Source organism: Triplophysa rosa, linkage group LG5 (genome assembly GCF_024868665.1).
Source record: "Triplophysa rosa linkage group LG5, Trosa_1v2, whole genome shotgun sequence".
NCBI classification, from domain to species: Eukaryota; Metazoa; Chordata; class Actinopteri; order Cypriniformes; family Nemacheilidae; genus Triplophysa; species Triplophysa rosa.
Genome location: NC_079894.1, coordinates 217,672 through 244,152, shown reverse-complemented (window position 1 = coordinate 244,152; position 26,481 = coordinate 217,672). Strand labels below are relative to the sequence as shown.

The 26,481-nt window shown below is 36.8% G+C and overlaps 3 protein-coding genes across 5 annotated transcripts; all 3 read right to left on the bottom strand.

The window, feature by feature from the left end:
- Positions 1 to 4,583: 4,583 nt before the first annotated feature.
- Positions 4,584 to 8,899, bottom strand: pdcd10b (programmed cell death 10b). Its single transcript, XM_057333751.1, has 8 exons — positions 8,774 to 8,899; positions 8,057 to 8,207; positions 7,858 to 7,911; positions 6,293 to 6,410; positions 6,011 to 6,137; positions 5,419 to 5,497; positions 5,166 to 5,248; positions 4,584 to 5,038 (listed from the first exon to the last, which is right to left on the bottom strand). Exons 2-8 carry the CDS (start codon positions 8,144 to 8,146, stop codon positions 4,957 to 4,959), a joined length of 633 nt encoding a protein of 210 aa, XP_057189734.1. The 5' UTR covers positions 8,147 to 8,207; positions 8,774 to 8,899; the 3' UTR covers positions 4,584 to 4,956.
- A 536-nt stretch (positions 8,900 to 9,435) lies between these two features.
- golim4b (golgi integral membrane protein 4b) lies at positions 9,436 to 18,086 on the bottom strand. 3 transcript variants are annotated; one of them, XM_057333689.1, is made up of 14 exons: positions 17,698 to 18,077; positions 16,782 to 16,856; positions 16,578 to 16,627; positions 16,407 to 16,460; positions 15,640 to 15,790; positions 15,281 to 15,363; positions 15,095 to 15,178; positions 12,123 to 12,165; positions 11,829 to 12,047; positions 11,554 to 11,627; positions 10,603 to 10,731; positions 10,167 to 10,220; positions 9,996 to 10,085; positions 9,436 to 9,896 (listed from the first exon to the last, which is right to left on the bottom strand). In XM_057333689.1, exons 1-14 carry the CDS (start codon positions 17,882 to 17,884, stop codon positions 9,858 to 9,860), a joined length of 1,332 nt encoding a protein of 443 aa, XP_057189672.1. In that variant the 5' UTR covers positions 17,885 to 18,077; the 3' UTR covers positions 9,436 to 9,857. The 3 variants fall into 3 exon arrangements, with proteins under 3 accessions (XP_057189672.1, XP_057189671.1, XP_057189670.1); XM_057333688.1 differs by having other exon boundaries at positions 11,829 to 12,165; positions 15,287 to 15,363; positions 17,698 to 18,086; XM_057333687.1 differs by having other exon boundaries at positions 11,829 to 12,165; positions 17,698 to 18,082.
- Positions 18,087 to 18,200: 114 nt separating this feature from the next.
- ptx3b (pentraxin 3, long b) lies at positions 18,201 to 23,398 on the bottom strand. The gene is made up of 3 exons (XM_057333695.1): positions 23,125 to 23,398; positions 20,679 to 21,197; positions 18,201 to 20,262 (listed from the first exon to the last, which is right to left on the bottom strand). Exons 1-3 carry the CDS (start codon positions 23,261 to 23,263, stop codon positions 19,649 to 19,651), a joined length of 1,272 nt encoding a protein of 423 aa, XP_057189678.1. The 5' UTR covers positions 23,264 to 23,398; the 3' UTR covers positions 18,201 to 19,648.
- Positions 23,399 to 26,481: the final 3,083 nt, after the last annotated feature.

Below are 26,481 nucleotides of genomic sequence, written 5' to 3'. Positions count from 1 at the left end.
ATTTTAGATGATTTTGCACCTGTGAAAACTTGAACTGTTTAATTTGTACATTCAGCTCTTTGCTTTACACCTGAACTTCGTGAAATTAAAACTAAAGGCCGTAGGTTAGAGCCCTTGTATGCTAAATCTGGCCTTACTGTTCATGAAGAAATGTATGCTGAACATATTCAATCCTACAAGGAAGCACCGTCCAAAACTAAATCAGACTATTATTCTAACATATTTGGCGATGGGAACTCCATGTTTATTTTCTAAGTTGTACACAATATTCTGCAACCCCCGGATTCTTTGCCAACTGATGTGTATTCCACTGATCTATGTGATCGCTTTATGACCTTTTTTGAGTCTAAGGTTAGAAATATTCATCAGCAATTACTCATTAGTACTCCCAACCATGGGTCCTGACAATTTGTCTCTCATCCAACTCCTCACTCTTTTCTCTCTAACTGTACACCAACTACTACAGAGATAATGTGTTTGATAAGTACATCTAAATCTTCGACCTGTCCGGTCGCACTCAATTAAAGTAAAAAGTTTCAGATCAAGAACATCTACAGTCACCAGTGGTGTTCCCAAGGGTTCTGTTTTGGGCCCACTTTTGTTCGTTATTTATATACTCCCTCTTGGTTACATTTTAAGGAAGCATGGTATTCATTTTCACTGTTATGCGGACGACACCCAACTGTACCTGTCTGCTAAATCCACTGGTTCATTTCCTCCACCATTTCTGTCCAGTTGTCAAACTGAAATTATAGATTGGCTTTCAGCTAATTTCTTGAAATTAAATGGCGACAAAACTGAGGTCCTACTCATTGGTAATAGATCTGTTTTGTCTAAATAAAAAAAAAGGTCCTTGCACATTGACAATAATGCAATCCATCCTTCCTCGCAGATTAAAAGCTTCGCTGTTATCATGGATAGCACACTATCCTTTGAAACTCAAATTAATAATATCACACGGACTGCATATTTCCACCTACGTAATATTAACCGTCTTTGTTCTTCTCTCTCAACCAACAATACAGCTGTTCTTATTCACGCACTAGTCACCTCACATATAGACTATTGTAATGTCTTTCTCACTGGCGTTCCCTCCAAATTTCTACATAAGCTCCAGTTGGTTCAGAATTCTGCAGCTCGTGTTCTTTCTAGAACACTTTCTACCGTGCACATTTCTCCAGCAATTGCACTGGCTTCCAGTAAAGTAATGAGTCGATTTTAAGATTCTGTTACCTACTTCCAAGGCACTCCATAATCTTGGACCCCAATATCTTACTGAACTTCTTCACGTTTACACCCCTTCACATGCTCTCAGATCTTCGTCTTCAATTTCTCTTGTGGTACCTCGGATACGACTTACTACCATGGGTGCGAGATCTTTTAGCTATGCTAAACGCCTATGGAACGCCATTCCCTTAAATATCCGAAACAGCGATTGCTTGCTGACTTTTAAAACGCATCTTAACACGTATCTTTTTACTCATGCTTTTTTATAATAGTCTTTACTGCACTTTATATGTAAAATGCATTATTATTATTATTATTACATATCCGTTAAGACAACTTTTCTGTGGAACCAAAAACAAATCTTAAAGGGATACACCACCCAAAAATGAAAATTCTGTCATTATTACTCTCAAGTTGTTTCAAAAAGGTAATTACTTGTTTGGCTAAACTCAAAGAATGTTGAAGAAAGATAATCGGAAAAAAGTTAGCGACTGACATTTCTGGGATGTCATTGACTACCATAGTAAGGAAAATTATTGTATCTTTTTTTGCTCTGTTCAACACAAAATGAGATCATTTGAAGAATTTAGGAAAGCAAACAGTTCTAGGGCACCGTTGACTGCCACTGAATTTTTCATACTATGGTAGTCAATGATGTCCCAGAAATGTCAGTTGCTAACAATTTTCCAAATATCTTTCTCTGTGTTCATCAGAACAAAGAAATGTATACAGGTTGGGAACAACTTGGGGGGAGTATTCATGACAAAGTTTCATTTTTGGGTAGGGTATCCCATTAAAAAAGAACTTTCTGGGAACCAAAAATTGTTAGCTGGGTTTCGGCTTCGCCTCGAATACAGCATTAGAAACATGGATGCAACATTCATCTAGAAGGAGATCCACACAATTTTATTTGTCTACAGGTACAAACTTTCCTTCTGATATTGCAAGAATGCGGACGAAAACAAAGCTGTTCAGGCTCATTAAACTCAACTCAGACCATTTTAAATGCTAATTCTGCGCTGGCTTGTGGGCATTCTGCATTAATGCCTGCACTTTTTTTCTGAATCCAGAAGAGCGGAGAGCGTCTCGCATGAATATCAAACATTGTGTATAAATTATATCTGAGATTTTGACTGGAGTGACTTTGAGCGTCTGATTTCAATTTAAAATTCCAAATGCAAAGCCCACTTTAGAAAATGAAACAGAATTTCTACTTTCGAGCCATCAACTCTCGCCGTTGTTTTTATTTTATAGCAAGCACTTATTATGATGAGAGCTATTAAAGAAGGCAGCCGAGGAGACTGTGTCGGCTGGGTTTCTGATGTCAAAAGTCCGACCGATGGCCTCTCTCAATAAAAAAGGCTTTTCTGACAGGTTCTGCGGATGCCAAAAGGTCAGACTGCACGCTGTTTGACCGCATATTACCGGTACTTTATCAGACACACGGACAGAGGCCCTGCTGGACCCTTCACCAAAACACCACCAGTCCTCAGTATTATATTGACAGATGGGGAAAAATTTATGAATGCAATAATCGACGCAGACAGACTTCCCTGCTGACATTTCAAATCGATGAGTCTCTATAACTGATCAATCTGCTTCCGCTGCAAACTTTCCCAGACAAAATAGTTTTTACGAGACGAATCGCTGAGCCTAAAAGGGCATCATTAGTTATTAAAGCAGAAGCAGCAACTTGTCTGTGCTGGCCTTGGGCGTTCTATTTAGAGTCAGTAATAAACGATTTGCTCACCAGTATCATCTGTCGCCCCGCCTTAGTCACTTACGGTTTTATCTCAAGGATTTTACAACGCACAAAACTTGCAGAAGAAAACCTGTGTATGGGATGATATTTATAAGAGATGGTTCACCCTTCTGCGGAACAAAAAAAGAAGATATTTTGAGAAATGTTAACCCATTCTTATAAATATCCTCTTTTGTGTTCTGCAGAAGAAAGAAAGTCATACATGTTTGCAATGACATACGGATGAGTAAACGATGGAAGATTTACTATTTTTGGCTGAACTATCCGTTTGATCCTAGCATAACAGCAAGACTTGCAAACATGTTCAAAAACTTCATCTTTTATACGAGGAGCCATCCGTTCTCTATTTATTGGGTTTTATTGCTTCTGGTTTGTGCACCTTAGTTCTCAGAAATCTTACAAAGCATGTCATCTCTCAAAACGTGTCATTTTTTGTCATCTGTATTATATATACGTGTACAGATTAGGGCTGCCAAACGATTAATCGTGATTAATCGTAATTAATAATATATGTCTGTTTACGGTGTATATTAATCTTGTATTTATAAACACATGCACATACATGCATATATTTTAGAAAAATATAAAAACATTTATATACTGTATAATTTCAATTATTGGTAAATATAATGTTTCCTAAATATATATGCACATGCGATTCGTTTGAAAGCCCTTGTATAGACTGATATTTACATTCTGTGAGAATCGAGTTTTGACTGCAAATGTCACATCCATAACGCTGGAATTGGCCACCACATTTCTTATATTTTGGTGGTATACCTGGGGGGTTGTTAAGTGCAGATATGCCCTCATACAGTCAAACCAAAATGTATTCAGAAACCAGATATAATTTGTGATATATTTGACTATAGTGGATGCAGGACACTGTAGTTCATTAATGTAAGTGAGGATAGCAAAATAAAGTAAACTGTGACATATTATACGCAAAACGTTTTTCATCCAGTGGACTGCCGGTAAAATTCATAAAACTTTGGGGACAAATTATTCAGACACTTTGACCTGACCACGTTTTGCTTAAGTGTTTTACATGGACTGAAAAAATGTTGCATTGCTTATAGGTTGCCATAAATTGGTATTATTTAATTGTGTACTTAAATGTAACAGCTGACAGCTATTCAATCTAATTCATTACATTTCTTTTTATCAAGGTTAACTGACATTATCAAAATGATTTTTTTCTCATACCGTTTAACGGAGTCCGTCATATATTATTACCATTTTTTAAACTATAGCGAATAAACTGTGATGATGTGAGAAATGCAAGTTCTACATCGGACAATACTTTTGGTCACTACTATATATTCTGGCTTTTATTATTGTAAGTTGGTCTAAACAATTAGATTATACTCAGCCCAGTACACCCCATTCTATCTTTAGGCAGACATTACATAGAGCATTTAATATCCACTCAAACACAGGGCGAGTCAAAGGCCTCTTCCATTAACTGTGCTTCTTAATGTACATTACAGCGCAGACGTCATAAACGCTGGTATTGAACTTCCTTGGTGCGTCGCTTGGGATTTATTCAGCAAATAAACCAAAAGCTCCCAGGACAGAGAATATTAAAAACGTCAACATTTGGAAACTATTTATTGAACATTTATAACCAAATATCTGTTAAATACATCATTTCTCATTCTTTATGTCTCTATGTCAAAGAATACCAATATTTACACTTTGTATATGGAATGTTGCGTCACACTTTAAGGCGCAGAGTCTTTTGGCTTTCATTTGACTGGAACGACAGCGAGAGAAAAGCTAATGAAGCCGAGTCGTGAAATCATGATTATCAAGCAAGGAGAAAATTGACATTTTGTCGCGAATTCCTCTATTCCAAGTTCCTTCAAATGAAGCAAAGTTTATAAATTATACTTTTAAAAAGACCAAAAAAATGTATGTTACATATAACTGCTTCCGCATCCTCGCATACATCACAACGTTGTCTCCTAGGCGACAGTTTTGAAGGTTTGCAGTATCAAGTTTGTTTGGTGGATAAGCCTGTTGGCACTGATGAAGACGTTTATTGCCCTGCGAGTCAAAAAGAGAAAAGTCTGTGCACAGGATTGTCATATTTCAATAAACACTTCACTTTCAAACTACCAAGCAGATGTCTATTAAACGAGCATCATACATCCATCACTGCCTGCTTGCTTACTTTCCGTCTTTGAAGTAGGTTTTCAGCGTATCACTGAAGCTCTTGGAGTACTTCACAAACTCCTTTTTTTGGTGTTCGAGAGCCTGGAAAAAAGATTTCTTGTATCAACCGTTTGCATTTACAGACCTATCCGAGAACGATAAACGTCAGTCATAAAAATCCAAATCCAATGGCTATGAAAGTCAGATACACTTCTGCTCAAACTTGCTGGCTCTACTGAAGAAGCTGTTTCTGAGAAGTAAAAACGACTTACCCTGCGATTCTGATACTGATATTTCTTAAACACATTGTTGACTGTGTCCAGCAGTTCCTTTATCGCGCTGGCTATGTCTCTGTGGAAATCAGTGGGAGGTCAGAAGTGATGAATACATTTATGAACGGTGAAGCGCTGACTCAGCAGTCAGACTGTGGAGAATCGCTAGATAATAGTGTCGAGTCCCATTAAAACGTCTACAAATCTTTCACATTTTGGCATCTGCAGAGGTCTGCGCATCCGTGTCATTGTCAGCTATGGGAGTCTGCTAAGTCGATTCACTGTTGGCTCAACTGACTACAGCTAAAGCTCAAGACTTTATGCAAAGCTATAAGGAAGAAAAATCCATAGGCTCAAAGAGATTTAGACTGCAGTTAGTGGGTGATCATTACTGTAGTAGTAATTATACAGCAAATGCTTTAATTTTAAGTGACTTGCGTGTGCACTTGGAACAGCGACGACCCCCCTGGAGAGACCCGAGGCGAAGCGCCACGCGCTTAATAGGGTTGTCCCCCACAAACATAAAACTCTTTTACTATTTAATCGCCGGTTCCTTCAACGACGGTGCTTAGACAAGGGAGAAGATACTCACTTTATGGTCTGTAGAAAGCGCACCCTGTCGTTGATCTCGTACGGGATTTTGCTCAGGATTTGTTTGAGGGCTCTTGCTTTCTCGTTCAGGTCGTGGAATTCCTGCTCTGGTCTTTCGATCATGTACTCTGAAACATGTTAGAGGTCTTTTTACACACAGCCCGGTTTCATCTCTTCATTTGCAGATCTTTATTTCGAGTGTTACTGAAGTTCATTATAGAAAGACCCAAGATTAGGAGGTATTAAAGAATGTATGGAGCAGAGACAGGTGGTGTTGTCTTACCCTCCACATCATCTGCTGCCATGCGCAGTAGTGACTCTGTGAAGTTGATCTCCACATTCTTTTTCTCCAGTATCTTCATTATGATGTCCTGAGTGAGTCCTGGGTTCTCCTTCTCTGCCTTATAAAGATGCCAGTGAAGAAAGGACATTACACTCATGTCACAGACTAAATTACACTCATGAAACAGACTAACTAAGCACAGAATATTTGTGACCCATTGGTTCATTTTTGGGTGAACTGTCACTTATTATATACTGATTGTAAGATCGCACAACTGAACAGTCTTAGTTTGTGATAACTCCTTATTAATGCAACATAATCCAGAAGGGTGTGAACGAAGCACAAGAGAATTCATTGAGTGACTAACCCAATGCAAGGTTTATTAGAAAGAGAAACGAGGCTACGCTAATGGCTAATCGCCTTTCGACACACAGAGCAGAACGCCTCACGGTTATTCCCAGAGACGGCCCTCAGCCATGGTTCCTAATCCTTATCCTACAAGCATTTCCACGAAAACTGGCATTTCCCCATTAGCCAACGATGTTGTTTAACAACCAGGTGTGAATGGACCTCCCAATATTCAGGCAAACTTTATCATATGACCTCTTCGGACAAATATGAAACAATGGCGTTTAAGACTTTAAGGGCCTTAATTTTCTCTACATTTATTGAGCAATTTTTTATACTTTTTAAGACCATGCGGACACCTGAAATATAGTCCTATCCTAACAACCCATACATCAATGGAAAGCTTATTTATTTAGCTTTCAGATGATCAGATTGACCCTGAAAAATGGACCCTTATGACTGGTTTTGTGGTGCAGGGTAACATACTAGGGGTGTAACAATATACCGTGGGATGTGGATCGCAAATAAATGAGATATGTTTCGTTGAACTAGAGCACTTTTACGTTATGCTGTCCGTTTATGTAACGTTTTATTTTGTGAAATTTCCTGCTTTAAGAAGTTCTTCGGGTTTAGCTTACTCAAATCCTTTACTAAAATTCTGTTTTATTTTTGTGGCAGACCTATTTTTCCTGTTTGATTTCATGGTGAATTTAAGTACGTGAGGTGTCCACAGTTCCACACTTCATATTTTCGGTTGCATCATTCGTGTACTTAAAGTGCACTTCTTTATTGAGAATTTTCAATGCGAACGCACGACTCGCACTATTTATACTACAAAATGGCGTAGAATAGTGTATAAGTGCGCGATTAGGGATGCACCTTCTGTGTGTAAATTGCTCTCTTCTGCGTCCCATATTCAGAGCTTCTGCGCGACAGCGCCCTCTGGCTTTCGGATGTTGCGTCATTTAACCGTAATTCATTGAAGAAACTGAGCGTAAGAATTGCGCGATATATCGCCCAGCCCGAATACATTTATATAACTACAATGTGCTATAAATCATTTACAATTTAGTTATTATTACTCATACCGTGAAACTGGTTTTTGGTCATACCGCCCAGCCCTAGCATTAAATGACTCTAAACACAGAATTATACCATCACAGCACAGGCATGAGTGATGGCACGAGTGATGGCATGGTGATGCGTCATGATCTTACTTTTATAAATGCCGCCCGCAACGTCTGTGCCGCTGACAGATTTATCCTTTCCAACTGTTATACAAAACAAACTTAACATCAGACAATACACAATTTCATGTATAAATCACTGCAGTCATTATTGTTGCGTAAACAGACATATATTACTGAATGTACACATCAAGCACAGGCCACTCATACATCTGATCACTGCCGTTACCTCGCTGAAGACTGGATACATGACTGCATATAATGTCATAGAGACTATAGAACTGGTCTCAGCTTCATTCTTCATCTCTTCCATTGTCATCCTCAATGGAGAGCCCACCACAGGAACAAATAGGCAGTGAAGCCAGACAACTCACAGAGTCCTGCAACCCATTTAATAAAGGAATAAGTTCAAATGTACACAGGAAAAACACCTTTAAAGTCAATCTCGTCAGATCATTCACTGTGTCGCATCACATGAGATTAAAGCTCTGTACAGTGGGCCGGTGCACCTGCCTGCATTACACCTGGTCGTGTTTATTAATGCTCCAACACTCATTCATACTGTTGTGACAGTGAGCATGTACACCTCGACATTATCTTATACAATCTCAATTCACGAAAAAGCATAACATTAGACAGTGGAGCTGGTGGTTAGTTTCTTAGCTTGCTATCCCGACCATTAAAATGTATAACAAATACTATTGTTCTCGTGTAGTCTCGTTATTATTAGACACAAACACACTTCCGTTATCTTGTGAGTTTAGGTTTTAAACGTCAAAGAGAAATTTAACAGGACTCTTTTTGAGGCAAATCGAGCTTTGCTTAATGTTACTGCTCAACTGTTTTCCCAGAGTTAGCATCCAAGCTAATCCTCAGCCTGTTCAAGGTAAACAGACAAACGTCTGTCGAGTTCATTGGTTAATTAGTAGAGTTTATACAGAAATACCTGATAACCCCACCGTGCAGAGGCCAGCACTGAAAGCTTCCTTGACGATGAGCTAGCCAAATTTAGCTGTATATTTGTTTTCAACTTCAACGGAAGTCGGAAGTTTTCTGCTGGAACTGCGAGGAAGTCGACGACTTCCGTCTCGGCGACCAATCAGATGGCACGCACTGTACGCGCCTAAGGACCTCTTATTTGAGTATCTTTTGCAAATATGTATATATTTTTATTTGTTTATTGTTTATTTACAAAGTAACACAGAACATTTAGTTTGGATATCAAAGTACAGCAAACAGAAGATAAAAGGAAAATACGAACGTTTAATACAACAAAATGTTCACACGAGTAATTAATGACCACATTATTTCTATGAAAATATATTTTCCTCTATTGTTATATTGATTGTCCTTGTAAAATTATTTTCCTGTAATCCTAAATTCTATTTGATGTTATAAATGTAAGTATCGATATATTTCTTTTATACCAGTTCAAATACAAACATTTTTAATTTTTTTTTTTAATTACCATTTCTTTATTATTAGTTATTTACCTGATGGTACTGCTTAGAGTTATATCTTGTACTTCATAGAAAAGTTCTAAATTAATTTAAAATGAATAAAAATAAAAAAATATACAAAAAGAAATTCCTTCAAAAAAGTTTCCTTTGAAAATTATTATCAATAGATTTCGCAAAGACAGAAATGACGGATATTGTAATAAAAAATAATTGCTTACAGTATAATTCATTTAATAAAATGCCAGTCATATTGCCCTATAGTAAGAATGCATTGAGGTTTTGACAATTCAACAAAACCTTACTACATCATTAGATGTGCATTAGTAGTCACTTCTTAAAAGTAAGTTATTACAGTTGGTGCACTTTATTTCCTGTTGCAAAAAACACTTGATTTTAAATAGGGTGATCCAGCATAGGGTGTTTTGATGTTTTAAAGTCAGTATATTTAGTATGTTTACTGAAAGTCAAAAATAAGACACTAGATACAGATCCTCTTCACATCTCAGGACTGGTTTCCTTGTTCTTCATCCTATTATATCACTTTTGGGGGAGCTCTCTTTCCAACCAGCATCAGTTTCTGCTTCTGTTTATGATCAGGCTATTATGGCCCTGTAACAATTCAGTTTTAAAGTATTATGACATTTATCATGCTGTATGATCAAAGTACACAAATTAGAGTGTTTAAGCCATCCTGAGCATTTGACTGACCTCTGTTTCATCATGCTCGCTGTAGAGATTTTCTCCATTGTCCTCCTCACCTGCTCTCTTCTCTCGGTTATGCACCGAGTCATCAACATTCTAATGGAGGTTACAGGGAGGGTGATGAATTATGTTATACCTCTTTGTCACATCAGTCAATCAATGCATGTGTTCCATCACCTCATCGTCATATTGTTCATCAGGCTGGTCCTCCTGCTCTGGACTCCCTGCCACCTTAGAAAACAAAAACAAGATACATATTCACCTCAAAAATAACAATTCTATTATCATTTACTTACAAAAGGCCTTCATGACACCTTTATTTTTATTTGCGTATTTGCATTTTTTATGCAATGAAAGTAAATGGCGACTGAGGCTTTAAATAGCTGGAATGTTATTTACAAAAGACAAAATAAGTCATATGGGTTTTGCCTTCTGTCAGATTTTACTACTACTATAAACGCTAACTTTGTGAGTTAACTACTGATTTTTAAGATAAAATACATTCCATCCCTACAAGAAAAGGTCAGAGGTCAGTATCCCCGCATTCCACGGATAATAAGCGATGAAGAGCTTGTCCATATACCCATCTGAAGAGCTTTTCCTGTTCACTCACCACAAGCTGCTCGTCCTCTTCAGGCCTGTCCTTGTTCATATTGCTCTTGTACTGTGTGCCTTTTGCTTCTTTGAATTCATCCCCATTCAGATTTTTGGCCTCATTCATGTTCAGGTTTATTTCAAAGTTCTGCACATAGGAGTCATTGTAATAGAAAATAAAAACTATTAACAGAAATACAACAATCTCAAATAGTCATGAAACTCAATCGTACTGTTGATTCAACTCAAATGACACTAAATGAGAAAGTACAGTAATACTGTAGTTACTGTATATTGTAGTATTAGTTATTTGACTTAAGTGTATTATTTAATTTATGGCTCTGCATCCAACTCGTTCGTGCAGGGTGCAAGTGGACCATAAACATAATTTGTTGAGTAGTGTGAACACAAGCATCAATCTTTTCAAATCTGATCCGGGACACTTTCAAATATATTGGTTATATTATGGTTATAAAGTTCTTTCGTCCTACTGTGACTCCAAAGACCTAAGAAAATAAGTCTTGTTTTTAGTAACAAAATATGAAATTTCAGTGAATTTGTGCTTAAAACAAGCAAAAAAAATCTGCCAATGGGGTAAGAAAAATAATCTTGAATTGAGTGACTAAGAAAAACGTAAACCTTAATTCAAGATTATTTTTCTTACCCCATCGGCAGATATTTTTGCTTGTTTTAAGCACAAATTCACTGAAATTTCATATTTTGTTACTAAAAACAAGACTTATTTTCTTAGGTCAGTTTGCTCATCAAGAAAATGCATCTTGATTCAAGAATTTGTAGACATTTTTACTGGCAAACAAGAAAAAAAGACTAAGTAAGAAAGTCATTTTTTGCAGTGTGTTTACCTCGTTTGTAAGTCGCTTTGGATAAAAGCATCTGCTAAATGACTAAATGTAAATGTAAATAAAATAGATGAGAAATAAATAGATGAGACACATTATTACAAGCCCACCATGTCACGAAGTTGAGTGTGCTCTTTGGCATCTTCTTGTCCAGCTGTAACGTGATGTGCGATTACGGCGTTCCCTGCATTTCAACAGAAATATTCTTAACAGAAAAGTAAATAACAGTCACGTAAATGTCCTATATTAATGCAAAATCTGCAGAAATAAAGCCAAAACGATACAAAAGCTCATCAGCGAGCAAGAACAAACACTTTTGTATCTTTTGTCACAAAGCACTTATCTTAACAAAATATAGAAAAACCTCCAAAATATTTTTCCTTACCAACAGTAATAATTGGATGTGAAGCCAGAAAATGTCCTTCTGTAGTGTGGAGTGACTCCGTCTGTATCTGTTTCTCCAGGGTTTGGCTTAGCGTGTTGTGATGGTTAATGCCCAGCTCTTCTGGGTTTGATAAGGAATGTTCCAGCACTGCCTTTTTACTCTCATCCTCTCCTTCTCTCTCCTTTGATCTACTCTTTTCCTCTTTATTTCCTCTTCCCTCTGCAAAAATATCAATTTGATGAGGCTGCTTCACTGCCACTTTGGTCTCATTGTTATTTTCAATTTCCGACACACCTTGAGGGGAGAACGCTTTTCCCTTTTCCTCCAATCCTTCCACCTGTAAGGGAAAAACATCCGTATGACCAAAGTGCGGTGCGGATGATAATATACAGTTAACAGAATCACTCGGCCTCGTATCTTTCCAAACCTTTCATTGTAAAATTCAGCAGAATGTCCAAGCTGTTGTCTTTCATACAATGGGGACATAAAAGGACATAAAACACCCCATAAAACTTACACTACAAACTGAATCACATGTTTGTGTCAGGAACAGAAGCTAATAACATAACGTTCAATTTCTTTGACGGTCATGGTGACATTCACTTTTACTTTTCGTGTATGATAGCACAGCTTTGATAATCTGTCTATATTCACATAAGACACAAAAGTGAGAAAATAAAAAAGTATTGAACTATATTTCATTTACTCTAAAAAAAATAATGCTATAGCGCTAAAAGTGGTTATTTCTTTGCTCGTAATCATATAGGGGAACCACTTTGAGTGTCATATAGCACTATTTTTTAGAGTGATATATAGACTATACAGTATATATATATATATATATATATATACAGTATATATAAGTCATTTAATGCCGAAGTTTTCAAACTAGCCCTGTGCCCTTTAGATAAAAACTTAAACTGCAGTCAGAAGTGAGAATAATTGAAAAGGGGATTAAGATTCAGGATTAATCCTTTAGTAACGTGAGAGTGCGAAGGATATGAGTTGACTAAGACTGCCCAAATACAGCGTTTTGTACCTTAAATCGTGTACACACATTGCATTACATCTAAAACAAACGATAATATTTTGTCTTATGACCCCTTTAACAGGTTCTTTATATGGAAACGGGGCTGTTTAGAACCGCGGTCACCCCTAAGAACAACTGTAGCACCAAGATATGGTGCTATATAGCACTAAAAGTGGATCCTCTATGATTCTATTGTCTATTGAAAGCTAATCCATCCATCCCCACTCACTATACAGAAAGTCTAATGACGAATATGTCATTAACGTTACATTTACTGATGTACTTGATTTGGCTTCATCCAGCTCCTCATATGGGCTGTGTCTGTTCTATACTGTCTTATGGGGCTGTGGTTGGACTCTGTGGCAAATTTATGACTTTTTTCTGCTTGGCCTGCACTGGAAGCTTTATTGAGATTCTCCTTTAATCGCCTCAGCTCATCCACCTGAAGGTTTATTCAAACACTGAATAATGACGGAATTATAACTTCTGAAGTGATACTTTGTGATGCATGGGCTGGGTAATAAAAGTCATATCCAGTAGCCTGAGACCTGACGCTATTAGACAAAAATCCCGAGTCAGCACAGAGAGACTCTAAAACAGCCATGGAGATGTGGTGAATTCATAATGTGAGATACGAAATGTTATATGTATTCAACCTTCATAAATAATTGTTATAAGTGAAATGGCAGAGTTTCGTCTATTTTTGTAAACGAGGCCCTGTGACTATAAGCACTTTATAAAATACTTCAAACTTTACTTTTACAAAATACAGACGCGGACAGAATTAAGAGACCATTTGAAAATTATTTTCAGTTTTTCTGAATTTACTATTTATAGTGTTTAGGTTAAATGATCCTTTTTGTTTCATTCTGTCAAGTACTAACATCATTTCTCTCACATTTGAAATAAAAAGTTTGCATTTGTTTGCGGAAAATGCAAAGAGGAGAAACAGGTCAACAGTGCTGGGTGTAACTAGTTACTGTAATAGAATTACTTTTCCCTTGAACAAGTAAAGTAAGGGATTACTCTAATTTTTTCTGTAATTTAATTACAGTTACTTCTGATGTAATTGAACTAAATACTTTGTGTAATATATGTGTGTGCAATAGTGGAACTGACATCAAAATTCAAAGTCTAAATTAAAAATCCCTGCTTTAATGTATAATTCTTACATTTGTAATACTTTGGTCTGTTAATAATAATACTTTATGTAGTTTAATATTATTTATTTGAATGAACTAAAAGAGCCGTTTCATGTCTATCCTTGAATCAATTCTAACCAAGGTTTACATTTAATCATTTAGCAGGTTGATGTAGGATATAGAAAGTAATTAGTAATAAGTAATTAAATACTTTTTGGAGAGAGTAATTTGTACAGTAATCTAATTACGCTATTGAATATGTAATTAGTAACTAGTAATTAATTACTTTTTCAGAGTAACTTACCCAACACTGCAGGTCAAAATAACAGAAAAGATGCTCTGTATTTTTTCACACCTCAAATAATGAAAAAAGATTCACTTTCAAGCAATACAACTGTAATATTTGTACATGTATTTAGGAAAAGTTCAAAAATATACATTTCCCAGTTTTCATGTGTCTTTCTGTTAGATGACTTCACATTGCTATTAGATGACTTTATGTCACTCCTGAGGGTTGATTTTGAGACACCGGACTGCAACGGGCACAATACATCTAGAAATGCTGATTCGAAATGAAAATTTGCAATGGTCTCCTAATTATTTCCGCGGCTGTTCTGTATATAGCCCATCTATATATTTAATATAGCAATATAATATATATTTTATATAATGCAATGTTACTAAAAAGATCATGGTTGCAGTGTACGGTTAGAGAGAGCAGTTTTAATATCACAGAGGCACTTGGCGTTAGTGATCAATCAGATATAATGTCAGTGTTAAGATGTTATGAGCAACATGCATCACTCACACAGGGTTAACCGTCAGGGCGAAAACACATCTGTGGTGATTACGGCTCAACCTGCACCCGAAGTCATAGAAAAAGATCAGAAATATGAGTACAGAATATATAAAAAACACTCTTCATTGTTTTCATTGTTAGATACATGTTAAGGTTTAGTACGGAGATCTGGGTTTAAAGCATACTGCTGGCTGCTGGCAATGGCAACATGTTATTTGCAAAAATGCTGTAGCATGCAGAATGTGATGTACTCAGTGAACCAAAAGCATCGGTCAGAGGTTGAACTGAGCATTACCTGCGCTGCAACAAGTGCAGTTTTATGGTCTTCTAAAGTGAGCGTTAGATGATCTTTGGAAGCCTTCAGGTTTATGTGCTGTTCCTGTGATGGTGAGAAAGAGAAGGATTGGTTAAAATAAGAATAGCTTCCTTAACTAACGTACTATATGCAAATGTAAGCCCAAATCACGTAATATATTCTGACCCGCACATCGAGCAACTGTGTGTAGATGTCTTGATGAGCTTTCCTCAGTTGTTTGTTCTCCACTTGAAGGTTGTACGCGTTCTCTGCGCATGAGAAATCAGCTATTAAGAATTCCAGCAAACGTGTGAGGTGCATTTTATATGGACAGAAATACATCTGAACCTTAAATCCATCGAGTCTAAACAGGGCTAACAATTCTGGGTGCCATAACTCTATATTGATCTGGGCTCCCTACATTAATAATTCAGTCAGTAATATTGTGGGTCTTCTGCACCTTTGGACCCCTGTAATTGTTTCCATTTTTCCCCAGTAACTACAGCCTGACTCTCAATAATAATACGAATATCACTGTGTGTTACCTTTTAGTCTTGATATTTCATTTTCTTTCTCTCTCTGCAGGTGATCTAGTTCCTGTCTGTGCTCATCCAGAATACGCTCATGGTTCTCTCCTTGATTCTGGTTCTTCTTCTGAAGTTCATAATATTGCATCTTTAAGTCTTCATGCTGGGCCTGACCCAAACACAAGGCAAAAGAAGACATTACCCAAGGAAAGAATTAGTATTATGTTTAACATCTCTTTTACATAATAATAATCCCATAACATCCTACTTAAATATCAGAGTATACACCGTAAAAAACCTGTAATCTTACTAATCTTACAGAATTTTACTGTTATATTTTACAGGTTTTTTTATGTGACCTCTAAAAAGCCTTGTAGTTTTCCAAATTTTACTGTTTTTTTACCGATTTTGAAATACAGTAAAAATGTAAAATTGCAGAAATAGAGTGCAAATTTACAAGATGGGTGTAAAATAACATGAAAAACATGTCGTTTTACGTGAGAAAACTGTTCCAGAAAATAATTGTTTTAAGGGCTCTTTTCCAGTGTTTTTTAAAATACGGTAAAAATGTCAAATTACAGCAAAAGACAAGTAAATCATGTCATTTTATGTGAGAAACCTGTCATTTTATTTTCTGGCGCTCAGCTGCTGGAATATTACTGTTTTTACAGGATTTTTTTACAGTGTATCATTACAATAAATAAATTACATTTCCAAAGCAAAGAATAGCTTACAAAAGCTTCTAAAATGCTTTTCGACAACGTCCATTAGTAAAGCCATCTCACCTTCAGTATTTGGTGCTGCGTCTGCATAACATTCAGTCGACTGGTGGAATCTTGCTGTTTTGTCAAGAACCATAAGTAATTATTCATCTTATAAGCACAATAACAGAAACATCTCAATCAGTTCTGTCATACATGTTATTAGTAAGCTAACGCCATGGGTTTAAGCCTCACCTTCTCTTTGTTGAGAGCCTTTTGCGATTCCCTCTTAAACACAAGGAAATCTATGAAGTATTGAGATTCAATACGTGATTTAATAGAGCAATGCAGGACACAGCAGTATGTCGAATCATTATATATCATTATCAAATCACATCCAGATTGAGTGGCTTGTGTATATAAAGAAATCAATGCTGGTGCTAATGATCGCGACATTACCCTCTTCAGCCTTCTTATGCTCAAGTCTCTCTTTCTGAAGTGATTTCTCCAGTTTAGAATGATGCTCGTAAACCACTGAAAGGACACGGGAAGAGAGAAAGAGACAGAGTATGAATATAGTAACCTTTTGAAATGGCACAAAGGCGCGAAAAATCTCAATGTTGTGTTACACAATGTTTCTCAAAGAACCCCATTCAAACGTTTAGAGACGAGACACCAAATGCCACTGACTGATAGCAAATAAAACCTCAGTATGTTGGGCTGCAGCTTAGTTGAGCTTTGGGTTGGCAACGCAAAGGTTGTGGGTTCGAATTCGAATGTAAAATCTGTGTTTGACTCTTTCTTCAGTGGAACACAGAAGAAGATATTTTGAGGAATGTTTCAGTGGTTTCGTGTTCATACTATGGAACTCAATGGGGTTCAGTGTTGTTTGGTTTCCAACATTCTTCCAAATATGTTATTCTTTCTTCTGCAGAACACAAAAGAAGGTATTTAGAAAAATGTTGTTAACTGGTCCCCAATCACTTGCATTGGTTTTGTGTCCATACAATAGAAGTGAATGAGGTCCAGTGCTGTTCTGTTAACTTACTTCAAAATATCTTCTTTTGTGTTCTGAGAAGACAGCCGTACAGGTTTGAAATAAAAGTCATACGGGTTTAAAAGAGGATGAGTAAATGATGACAGATTTTTGGGGGGGGGGGCGTAAAGCACTTTTACAAGGACCAAAACGAGCTGAAAAACTTTCTTGCTTAAATGTTATTTACTAAGGTTAATAAATACAGCCTTATTGTAAATTGTTACCAGTTTGTTATAATAAGTCAAATCACACAGTGAAATGAACAATAATGAGTTGAGTGATTTGTTGGCATTAGTCATTAAAACACAAGAGACTGATGTAAGGAATGCAGTGTTTTACCTTGCAGCTGTGCAGACAGTGACTCCTGATGCTGCTGGTACTGTAAAGCCGTCGCCTCCGTCTTTTTCAGCTCTCTGTGCATCTCATACGAGATCATCAAAGCACACACTGTCCCGCAGATGAAGAGCAGAAGTAAAAAAGACTGAAAAAACCTTCTCTGCCGTCTCGAACAGATTCCTTTCCCCATTTATTTCTCCTCTCGAGTAAAGACTATGTGCCATGTAAATGTATTTGCTAAGCGCACAATGACCCGTCTGTTTATTTTTCTATACCCTCTGTGGGAGCATTTTCTTCCTCAACTGCTTTTCAGGCTAGCTCTGTTCCAGACGGAAAATGGCTATGAATAGGCTGTTTTCTAAACTTTCATACGTGTCATTGAGAAAGCAGCATCATTATAGTTTGTGTTGGTCAACTCCTCCCTTTTGACTAGGCTACCACCCTGAGGTCAGCGCGCAGACGTGCACATTTCCTTTCATGGTTGGAAAAAGATTTTTTTTTCAAATAAACATTTTTATTGTACATTTGAAACTCACTCAGTCGATAATGTGCACATTCAATATATTGAACATTGTCATACACTGATTAAAAACGTGCATAAGAAGCGGTTTATTGTAGAGGAAAAAAGACTCTTTAGACTATGAAAAGAAAAAAAAAACGGTTCTTTAAAGAATAGTTATTTGGGTAACCAAAAATAGTTCTTCCATGGCAATAAAAACCTTTTCTAGCACCCTTTTAGAGATTGTAACCTTGTGTTTTGTTGGGGATTTAAATCTGTATGTAGAATAGTTCTGACACCATTTGTAACACTTTTGTTTTGTACATCTCAAATAAACATGCGAGTAGGTCTACGCTGTTGTAGTCTGGGGTCTTTAAATTGGAGTCTTGGCAGGCAAAGGGTGACTAGTGGCTACTTGTAAGAATGGCTAAGATGTTGGATTATACTATATAGATACTATAGGTGATAAATAAAAAAGATAGATTAAATTCGGATTTGGGAGTTTGGAGTCATAACATGATTCCCATTTGTTATTCAATAGTTCTATAAAATGTGGTCAAATATAAATAAGAAATGAGTTAATGACCCAGACTTTTGAATGGTGGTGTGTATATATATACACTCTTAAAAGATGCCAGAAGAACATTTTGGTTCCATAAAGAACCTTTAACATTCGAAAAAGTTCAGATTATAGTATCAGAGAACCTTTGGCTGAATGGTTCTTTGTGGAACCAAAAATGGTTCTTCTATGGCATCGCTGTGAGGACCTTTTAAGCACCTTTATTTTCAAAAGTGGGTGGACTAGTTTGAACTTCTACCGCTATCACCACTGGAAAGTACAGCTTGCTTTAAAATACATTTGATGTGTAATTTCATAGTTGAGTTGCTGGGACTCTGGTTTAAGCACACGCCTTGCTTGAGTTTATTTTGAACTGTTTGTGGTCAGACTGGAGGTCTGGCAATACAGTCAAATTCCAGCATCACCTATGCAGCAAAAAGCCAACCGAACATCGTAAACCCCTACTAAACTACACGAGAGGAACAATCTGTTTCAAATTACCGGTGAACAATGTAAACAGTCATGTCCGACACGCTTCAGTCCAGACTCGCCCCACCTTAAGTCATTCAAATGTATGTTTTGGAAGAACAGAAAAGCTGTTCTGCTATTTGTAGCTCATTAATAAGGCTAAGTGAGCCACACCGCTAACATTTATTAGCTTTCCACACTTTCAACAAAATTTAGTGGCATGTCAATGCAATTGTTGCAATAAAAAAGAATGAAGTCTATTAAAACGAGTTTTGTGTCCACTGTTTTAAGTTTTGATAGCAGCTCCCTTTGTTTGGATTACTGCAAAGCAGTATTATAATATACTGAGGTCAATACAAAATCATTGATAATATACAATATAAAACCTCTTAATGTACAGAATTGTTATGAGAATATAGAGTTCGGTATCAGTTGACATATTGAGCGCCTCCATGTGGAATGATCTCTGACACGCCCCATCCGATCACATTCCCGCGACTATCACATGATCCCTCCGGATTGGCGTACTCTTTAATCCTTTCTGGCTCCAGCACGTGGTCCCACACGTTCACCCCTGTCATCTTTCCGGTGAAAGCAACCGATGAGTCCACATCCTGATAACTCACCGACCGGCTGCGCTCCTGTCCGAGCAGGATGAATCCATCTCCGGGCAAAACGTGGCCCTCGGCTACGCCAGGGACGCTGGCCACTTTCTCTCCGTTCATCCACAAAGAAGCCAGTCCCTGTTCTGAGCTCCAGGCGGCACACACGTGTACCCACTGCCCATCTGTTACTATCCCATCAGCTTCCACTAGATGGGTCTCACCGCCCACCGTGAGCATCAAAGAGCGCTTTGCTACAAGAAGCTGGAGCTCTTGTGGGATTTTCTTAGTGCCGTAAGAGAAAAGCACCGTTCTGTTCAGAGCCTGGGTCACCTTTGCCCACAGGCAGATTGTGAGTGACCGTGAGAAGGATGTGGATGGCGTCACCTCTGCAAAGATGTGTTTGGAACGCATTGGAAATAAGATGGCCATTTCGCAGCCTTAAACAGAGAAAGAGAGAAAGATATTTATTATGAAGCAGACTCCAAATGTTTTTTTTAAAGTCCCCGTGAAACGGAAGTTTCCCTTCTCTGATTAATTCTCTTTCTTTTGATTGGATGTATAAAAACAGCCGTTGCATTTTGAAATGGAACTAGCAGTAGACTGACAGTTAAAGGGGAGGAGTTAACGAATGCTCCGCCCAAGCCGTCTAACATACGTCCTCTAAGATGGATAGTCATTACAGGAAGGAAGTGCATGTTCAGATTATAAGGGGAACACGAATTTTAAAAAGAGAACGGCCCACTTTGATAAACTACTTACAATAAACGCTGCAATATTTCATGAAAAAACAGGCATTGTCATTTTTAATTTCACTGGGACTTTAATCGTATTTGTACCTAAAGCTGAAACGCACCTGAGGGCAGATAGCGGTGTGCAGTTGCTCTTTGGGAAGAAGCCAACTGCATATGTATCATTTGAAGGGTTCTCTCGAGCTTCCCGCCAGCCGTACCGCTTGACTCTTGCTCCTTTGGGTACGCGGGGAAAGCTTTCATGGCCACCTGACCCGAACCTACTCTGCTCTCAAGTTTGGTGAACCGGGTGGCTTGGTTCCTGGCGAATTGGATGAGCTGATCTAGTTTCTCACTGTTTTGGGCTTGATACTTATCTGCGACCTCTCTGAGGTGCTTCACGGCTTGTTCCAGCTTGAGGTTCATCTGCTCGTTTATACATTTGCAGGTGTTCTCTATGGCTTGGACGCATGCTTTGTTGTTGGAAATGTGCTTGAGCTCTTTCCGGATGCCGTCCATCTGCCCCGCCATATCTTCAGTGTGTTGCAGGAGCATGTTGTCTTTCATCTCAGAGTTTTCCAGCATGGTAAACAGGTTATTCCAGCGTGTGAGATCCTGTGATTGACAGGGGGTTTGGGTGGGTCCTGCAGTAAGAAAATGCATATTACGCACGTGATATGGTTTCAGTCTGCTATTAATCTTTTAAAATGGAAAGAAAAAGCTGCACTAAATCGGGTGAGGGGGTAATGAAAGATTTGGATCTGGAGAAAATCAGATTTTCCATGAAAAAGAAAGAAGAGCAGTTTTATACAATCTGGCAACCATTTTATAAGATTACTTTAATGATAACAGTTCCAGTGGCTAGTTCAATTGGTCCCTCGGTACAAGTAAATTAAGAATGGATTAAATTAATGATGTTGAGATATCCACTAATCCAATATCCTTTTCTCTCGCTCTCTCTTTTTCACTTACACTTTTCTTTTTGCCAACCCCCTGTTATGTTATTGCTGGACAGTGTGGGAGTTATTCTGTGAGCTTATTATCATGAATGAATGAGTATTCGTATTTTTATATGATTTTAAGATTTAAAAAAATCGAAATTTAACAAGCAGCCTTCTTTTTGAGCATTGATTGTATTGATTAAAAGAAACAAGTTCATGATCATGAATGTATTTTTGATAGTTGATTGAATATTAATAATGTAAAACAAAGGTAATACAAAATGTAGACATACTAAAAAAACGTTCCATCCTGTGCATGTTAAGGGGTCACAAGTTCGATAAAATATAAGTTTAAAAGCTCTGTGTTGAAGGTACAGATCTACATTTATTGGCAGATACCTTCATTGCATTCAAGGTAAGGTATACATTTAATCGGTTCATGCATTCCCTGGAAATCATACCCATGATTTTGCTGTTTCAAGCACTATGCTCTTCTGTTTAAGGTAAATGTTTTGCTCTTGTTTAGCGCTGGCGCAACTTCACTATACTAACTAAACTCAAAAACGAAGACAATGAATAACCGTGTGATGCTCATATGCATCGACTAGTTCATTTGTCCAAGCTACGGGCTTCGGTTTGCAAGATAATGTCAAGTGTCATGACACCTGATAATACTTTTGCAATTTCTAAAAAGGTCTTTGAGTTGTGAAATTATGCTTTCAGAGGACTGTGCATTACAAAATATATCATCAGTGTTGGGTGTAACTAGTTACTAAGTAATTAGTTACTGTAATTTAATTACTTTTCCCTTGGAAAAGTAAAGTAAGGGATTACGCTTATTTTTCCTGTAATTTAATTACAGTTACTTCTGATGTAATTAAACTAAATACTTTGTGTAATATATGTGTGTGTAATAGAATTGAGATCAAAATCCAAAGTCTAACTTTAAAATCCCTGCTTTAATGTATAATTCTCACATTTGTAATACTTTAGTTAGTTAAAACTACTTTATGCAGTTTAATATTATTTATTTGAATGAATTAAATAAGCCGTTTCATGTCTATCCTTGAATCACTTAACTAATCAAGGTTGATATAGGACATAGAAAGTAATTAGTAATAAGTAACTAAATACTAAATAAGTAACTAAATAAGAATGTTAGCAATTTTCAGTTCTGTGACATCATCCACTACCATAGTAGGAAAAAAATAAAAAATGATTGTATCTTTTTTTGGTTCTGTTGAACACAAAGTGAGATATTTTGAAGAATCTAGGGAAACAGTTCTTTGACTACCATTTAATTTGACCAGTCAATGATGTCACAGAATTGAAAATTGCTAACATTCTTCCAAATATCGTTCTCTGTGTTCATCAGAACAAAGTAATTAATACAGGTATGAAATGACATGAGGGTGAGCAAATGATGACAGAATTTTCATTTTGGGGTGAACTATCACTTTAATTAAAAACCTACACCGCACAATTACGGACGTGTTACGACATAACACACAATAACAAAGCAACAAATTAATAGACATTTTTGTTTCTTTCTTAAATGAGAAGCATACATCATTTAGTGTAACAATATTAATAAATAAAAATGAACGAGAATTCAAAGACATCTACTTACTTGGCTCACCATTAGAGATTGAATTATAATAGGAATCTTGATACTCCTCTCCGTATTCATAACCAAACACATTCCCACTCAAAATGCAGCACAGACAGAGGGCCAACGCATCCATTCTGATTTTTATGCCGGTGTGCATGTTTGTCTCTGTCTCTGAATGTAATAAGATTACTTGTCAGAAAATCAGATGTTCCACAGCCACTATCTCCCTCGTGGCTTCTTCCTGCGTTGATACTGAACAATCCCTTCTCCTCCGTCCCTCATCGAGCTTCAGATCTGCATGGAAACCCACTGAGCGTGTGTGAATCCAAGCGGGTTCTTTTAAACAGCACTCGGGGCAGGAGTGTCACAGTGTGAGTAATGCTGTGCTGGAGGTGGGCAGGGTATGTCATGTACTCAAATGTCACAACCTCTGCTGTTGGCTGAGCAAGAAATCGTGGTGGGGATGAGGGGTGTGGAAAAGAAATGAATGAGAGGGGCTGGGTCTCCCCGTCCCTTAGAAATCTTCCTCAGATGAAGGAACAAGGGTTGGAAGAGATACTTGGACAAAACGATGGGTGTACAGAATAGAGTCTTAATCCTTAGGAAGAACCTCTGAATGTTTGATGATAGTATGCATATTACATGTCACTTCATAATGCTATTCAGCAGACTAACACCCTCGAGCTGCCAGCACTTATTAACAGGACCTGTAAATATTAACTTTGGTTTTCTTAGAGCGTTAACTTTTTCTGACTTGAGTTTAACTGAAAGAGAAAAAAGCCTTTAGGAACCAAACCAATTGAGTTACTTAGAAATTACTTTAAGCTTAGTGACTTGCTTTTTTTAGGACAAACTATTAATAACCAAACAAACGACAAAGTGAACCATACAAAATAATCCATTTATTTACAGTTTTTTTCAATTGCTAACATCCCTTTGACCAATCTGTAGCCACATTTTCAAAACACTTAACACAATTAGCACAACATCCGTATGTTGTGACCATACCATTAACACAATTCATGTTGTTTTCACACAATACTCAGTCGATTAACATGTTTCTAAAATGCTTTTCTTTTCACACAAGCTTACCCCATACCAAAATTATGGATCTTTCTTATCTTTTTTACAAATGCTTAAATACAGCATGACAAAAATGAAGACCTGTTCCAAACCCTAAAAAACCTTCTTCTTCTGCAACAACAGCAGCTTACAGTAAACGACCTGATAAGAATTTTCTAAGTAGTGATAGTTGACAAACAACTGATTCCAATCTCAATATGAGACATAGCTAGATGTTGAAGTCTTTCCATTACATGACCATGAGCATCCAAATGCTGAAGATCATATAGATTAGAACTGTACTTTGTTCTGTGCATTATTTTTTTGTCCGTTATTTTGTTCAATTTTTGCTATCTTTGAACCAAAGGGCATGCACTTTTTTAACATCCATAACATATACTATTGCTAATAAAGCCTTTATTGGAGTGTTTTGGCAGCATGAAAGTCAACGTTTTTTTAAATCCTATGTTATTTTTGTCGATTTCTCAGTTACAGTAAGTGTGTAAGTCATCGAATCCAACCTTATATCATCTAAAACATAGCACCGTATTGAAACTGAAATGACAATATCAGCGAGAGTAATTGACAATTGTGATGATATTTTTTTATAATTGTGCATTTTCTCACATTTCTCATATATCTATCCATATATATTGATCTATAATAGAAGGATGGTTAGATGAGGTATGGCTGGATGATAGATGTGTGGATATCTATCTAATATAGACAAATGTACACGTTTCTGTCACTTTTGCTGTAATTGTATGGTAACGGTCATTGCTGTGTTGTTTGTGTAAAAATAGAATTAATCAAGATCACATATTTTTATACAAATAAAAAAACGTTACATTGTGCCCCGCTCTCCCCTATCTAAAACGAATCCACACAGAGTAATATACAGAAAAGAAAAAAACAAGACTATTTTATAGCACAATGGAAAAAAATGTGTTTACAGCTGACTGAATTATTTAAAAAATGACTTTCATGTTCTATACAGGTCGAACTGAAACAAGTAATGCAGTTTTTGTCATTATTTGTTAGCATTTTGACAGTCTATGCATTAAGATTGACTATACGTTCCTGTTGGATAGAAAACTACTGCTAATGTTTTGACCCAATGACTGGATTTTGAATCAGGTTTGCTGTGTTTTGATAGAGTTAACATACGTTGGAAAAAGGCATTCAGCATTTTGAAAAGTAGAGTTTGTATTTATTTAACAGAATGTGGTTTTGTTTTATGTGTTTGTGTTAAGAGTTTAGAAAAAGTACTTTAAGTATTGGTAAACGCTTGTTAGCAATTGAAAAAAAAACTGTAAACTTGTCTCGGCTAGAATTAATACCGTTTTCAGAGATTCGTGTATTGTGTATTGTATTGCTGCTTGAATCCATAGAACATTCAATATGGCATGTTTACATGCTTTACATGTGATATTGTTGATTTAACTGTTTAAATGTAATATAATATAAAGGGATACTTCACCCAAAAATGGAAAATTCTGTCATCATTTACTCACATTCGAGTTGTTCCAAATCTGTATAGATTTCTTTGTTCTGATCTACACAGAGAAAGATATTTGGAAGAATGCTTATATAACCAAACAGATATTGCCCCCCATTGACTCCCATAGTAGGAAAAATTACATTAGCCTGTCTTTTTTTTTTATTCTGTTGAACACAAAAGAAGACATTTCGAAGAATGTAGGACAGCAAACAGTTCTGGGGCACATTGTAATTTTTATACTATACAGAATTTTCTATATAATGTAATATAATATAATATAATAAAACACAACACAACACAACATAATATTAACATAACATAACATACATAATATGAAAAAAATTATACTGAAAACTTGGAAGACAAAGCAAAATATTATGCAGTATTATGGCAATAAAACCTGTTATTTGAGGACTGTACATGTTCAACAAAAGTATTTTTCTCAGTATGAGTCAGATGTCCATTTTAAAGAGAATTTAATGAAACGTAAGCGAATAATTTATTGAAGGGAGGCCAAACTTTTGTAAAACAGAGCCACACCACATAGAGTAATCTCCCCTGTCTGGGGTGTGTCTGTAGTTTCCAATATGCTGTGTTATGAGAGGCACAGAAATAGCATTGTTTTAATATGGATTTAGTGTCTACTCTGGTGTTCGGCATGCACTGTATAAGTGTTTAAACAAAATGTTGTCTGGGACTTTGGGAATAAAAAAAATGCAAAAAAGTAAATGCATTTATTTACACACTTATTTTGAATAACAATATTTTCATATAATAGACCATATGCACGCAGGGCGATGACGTACTTCCGC

Coding starts and splice junctions, on each gene's coding strand:
- pdcd10b (XM_057333751.1), bottom strand. CDS start 8,146: ATGACAATGGAAGAGATGAAGAATGAAGCTGAGACCAGTTCTATAGTC. Junction 5,249..5,418: donor ATCAGTATCAGAATCGCAGG/GTAAGTCGTTTT, acceptor TCTTTTTTCCAG/GCTCTCGAACACCAAAAAAA. Junction 5,039..5,165: donor ACCTACTTCAAAGACGGAAA/GTAAGCAAGCAG, acceptor TTTGACTCGCAG/GGCAATAAACGTCTTCATCA.
- golim4b (XM_057333687.1), bottom strand. CDS start 17,884: ATGGGGAAAGGAATCTGTTCGAGACGGCAGAGAAGGTTTTTTCAGTCT. Junction 15,791..16,406: donor CGCAGCACCAAATACTGAAG/GTGAGATGGCTT, acceptor TGTTTGGGTCAG/GCCCAGCATGAAGACTTAAA. Junction 12,166..15,094: donor CTGCACTTGTTGCAGCGCAG/GTAATGCTCAGT, acceptor TTTCCCTTACAG/GTGGAAGGATTGGAGGAAAA.
- ptx3b (XM_057333695.1), bottom strand. CDS start 23,263: ATGCACACCGGCATAAAAATCAGAATGGATGCGTTGGCCCTCTGTCTG. Junction 21,198..23,124: donor AATCTCTAATGGTGAGCCAA/GTAAGTAGATGT, acceptor TTCTTACTGCAG/GACCCACCCAAACCCCCTGT. Junction 20,263..20,678: donor ACACCGCTATCTGCCCTCAG/GTGCGTTTCAGC, acceptor TCTCTGTTTAAG/GCTGCGAAATGGCCATCTTA.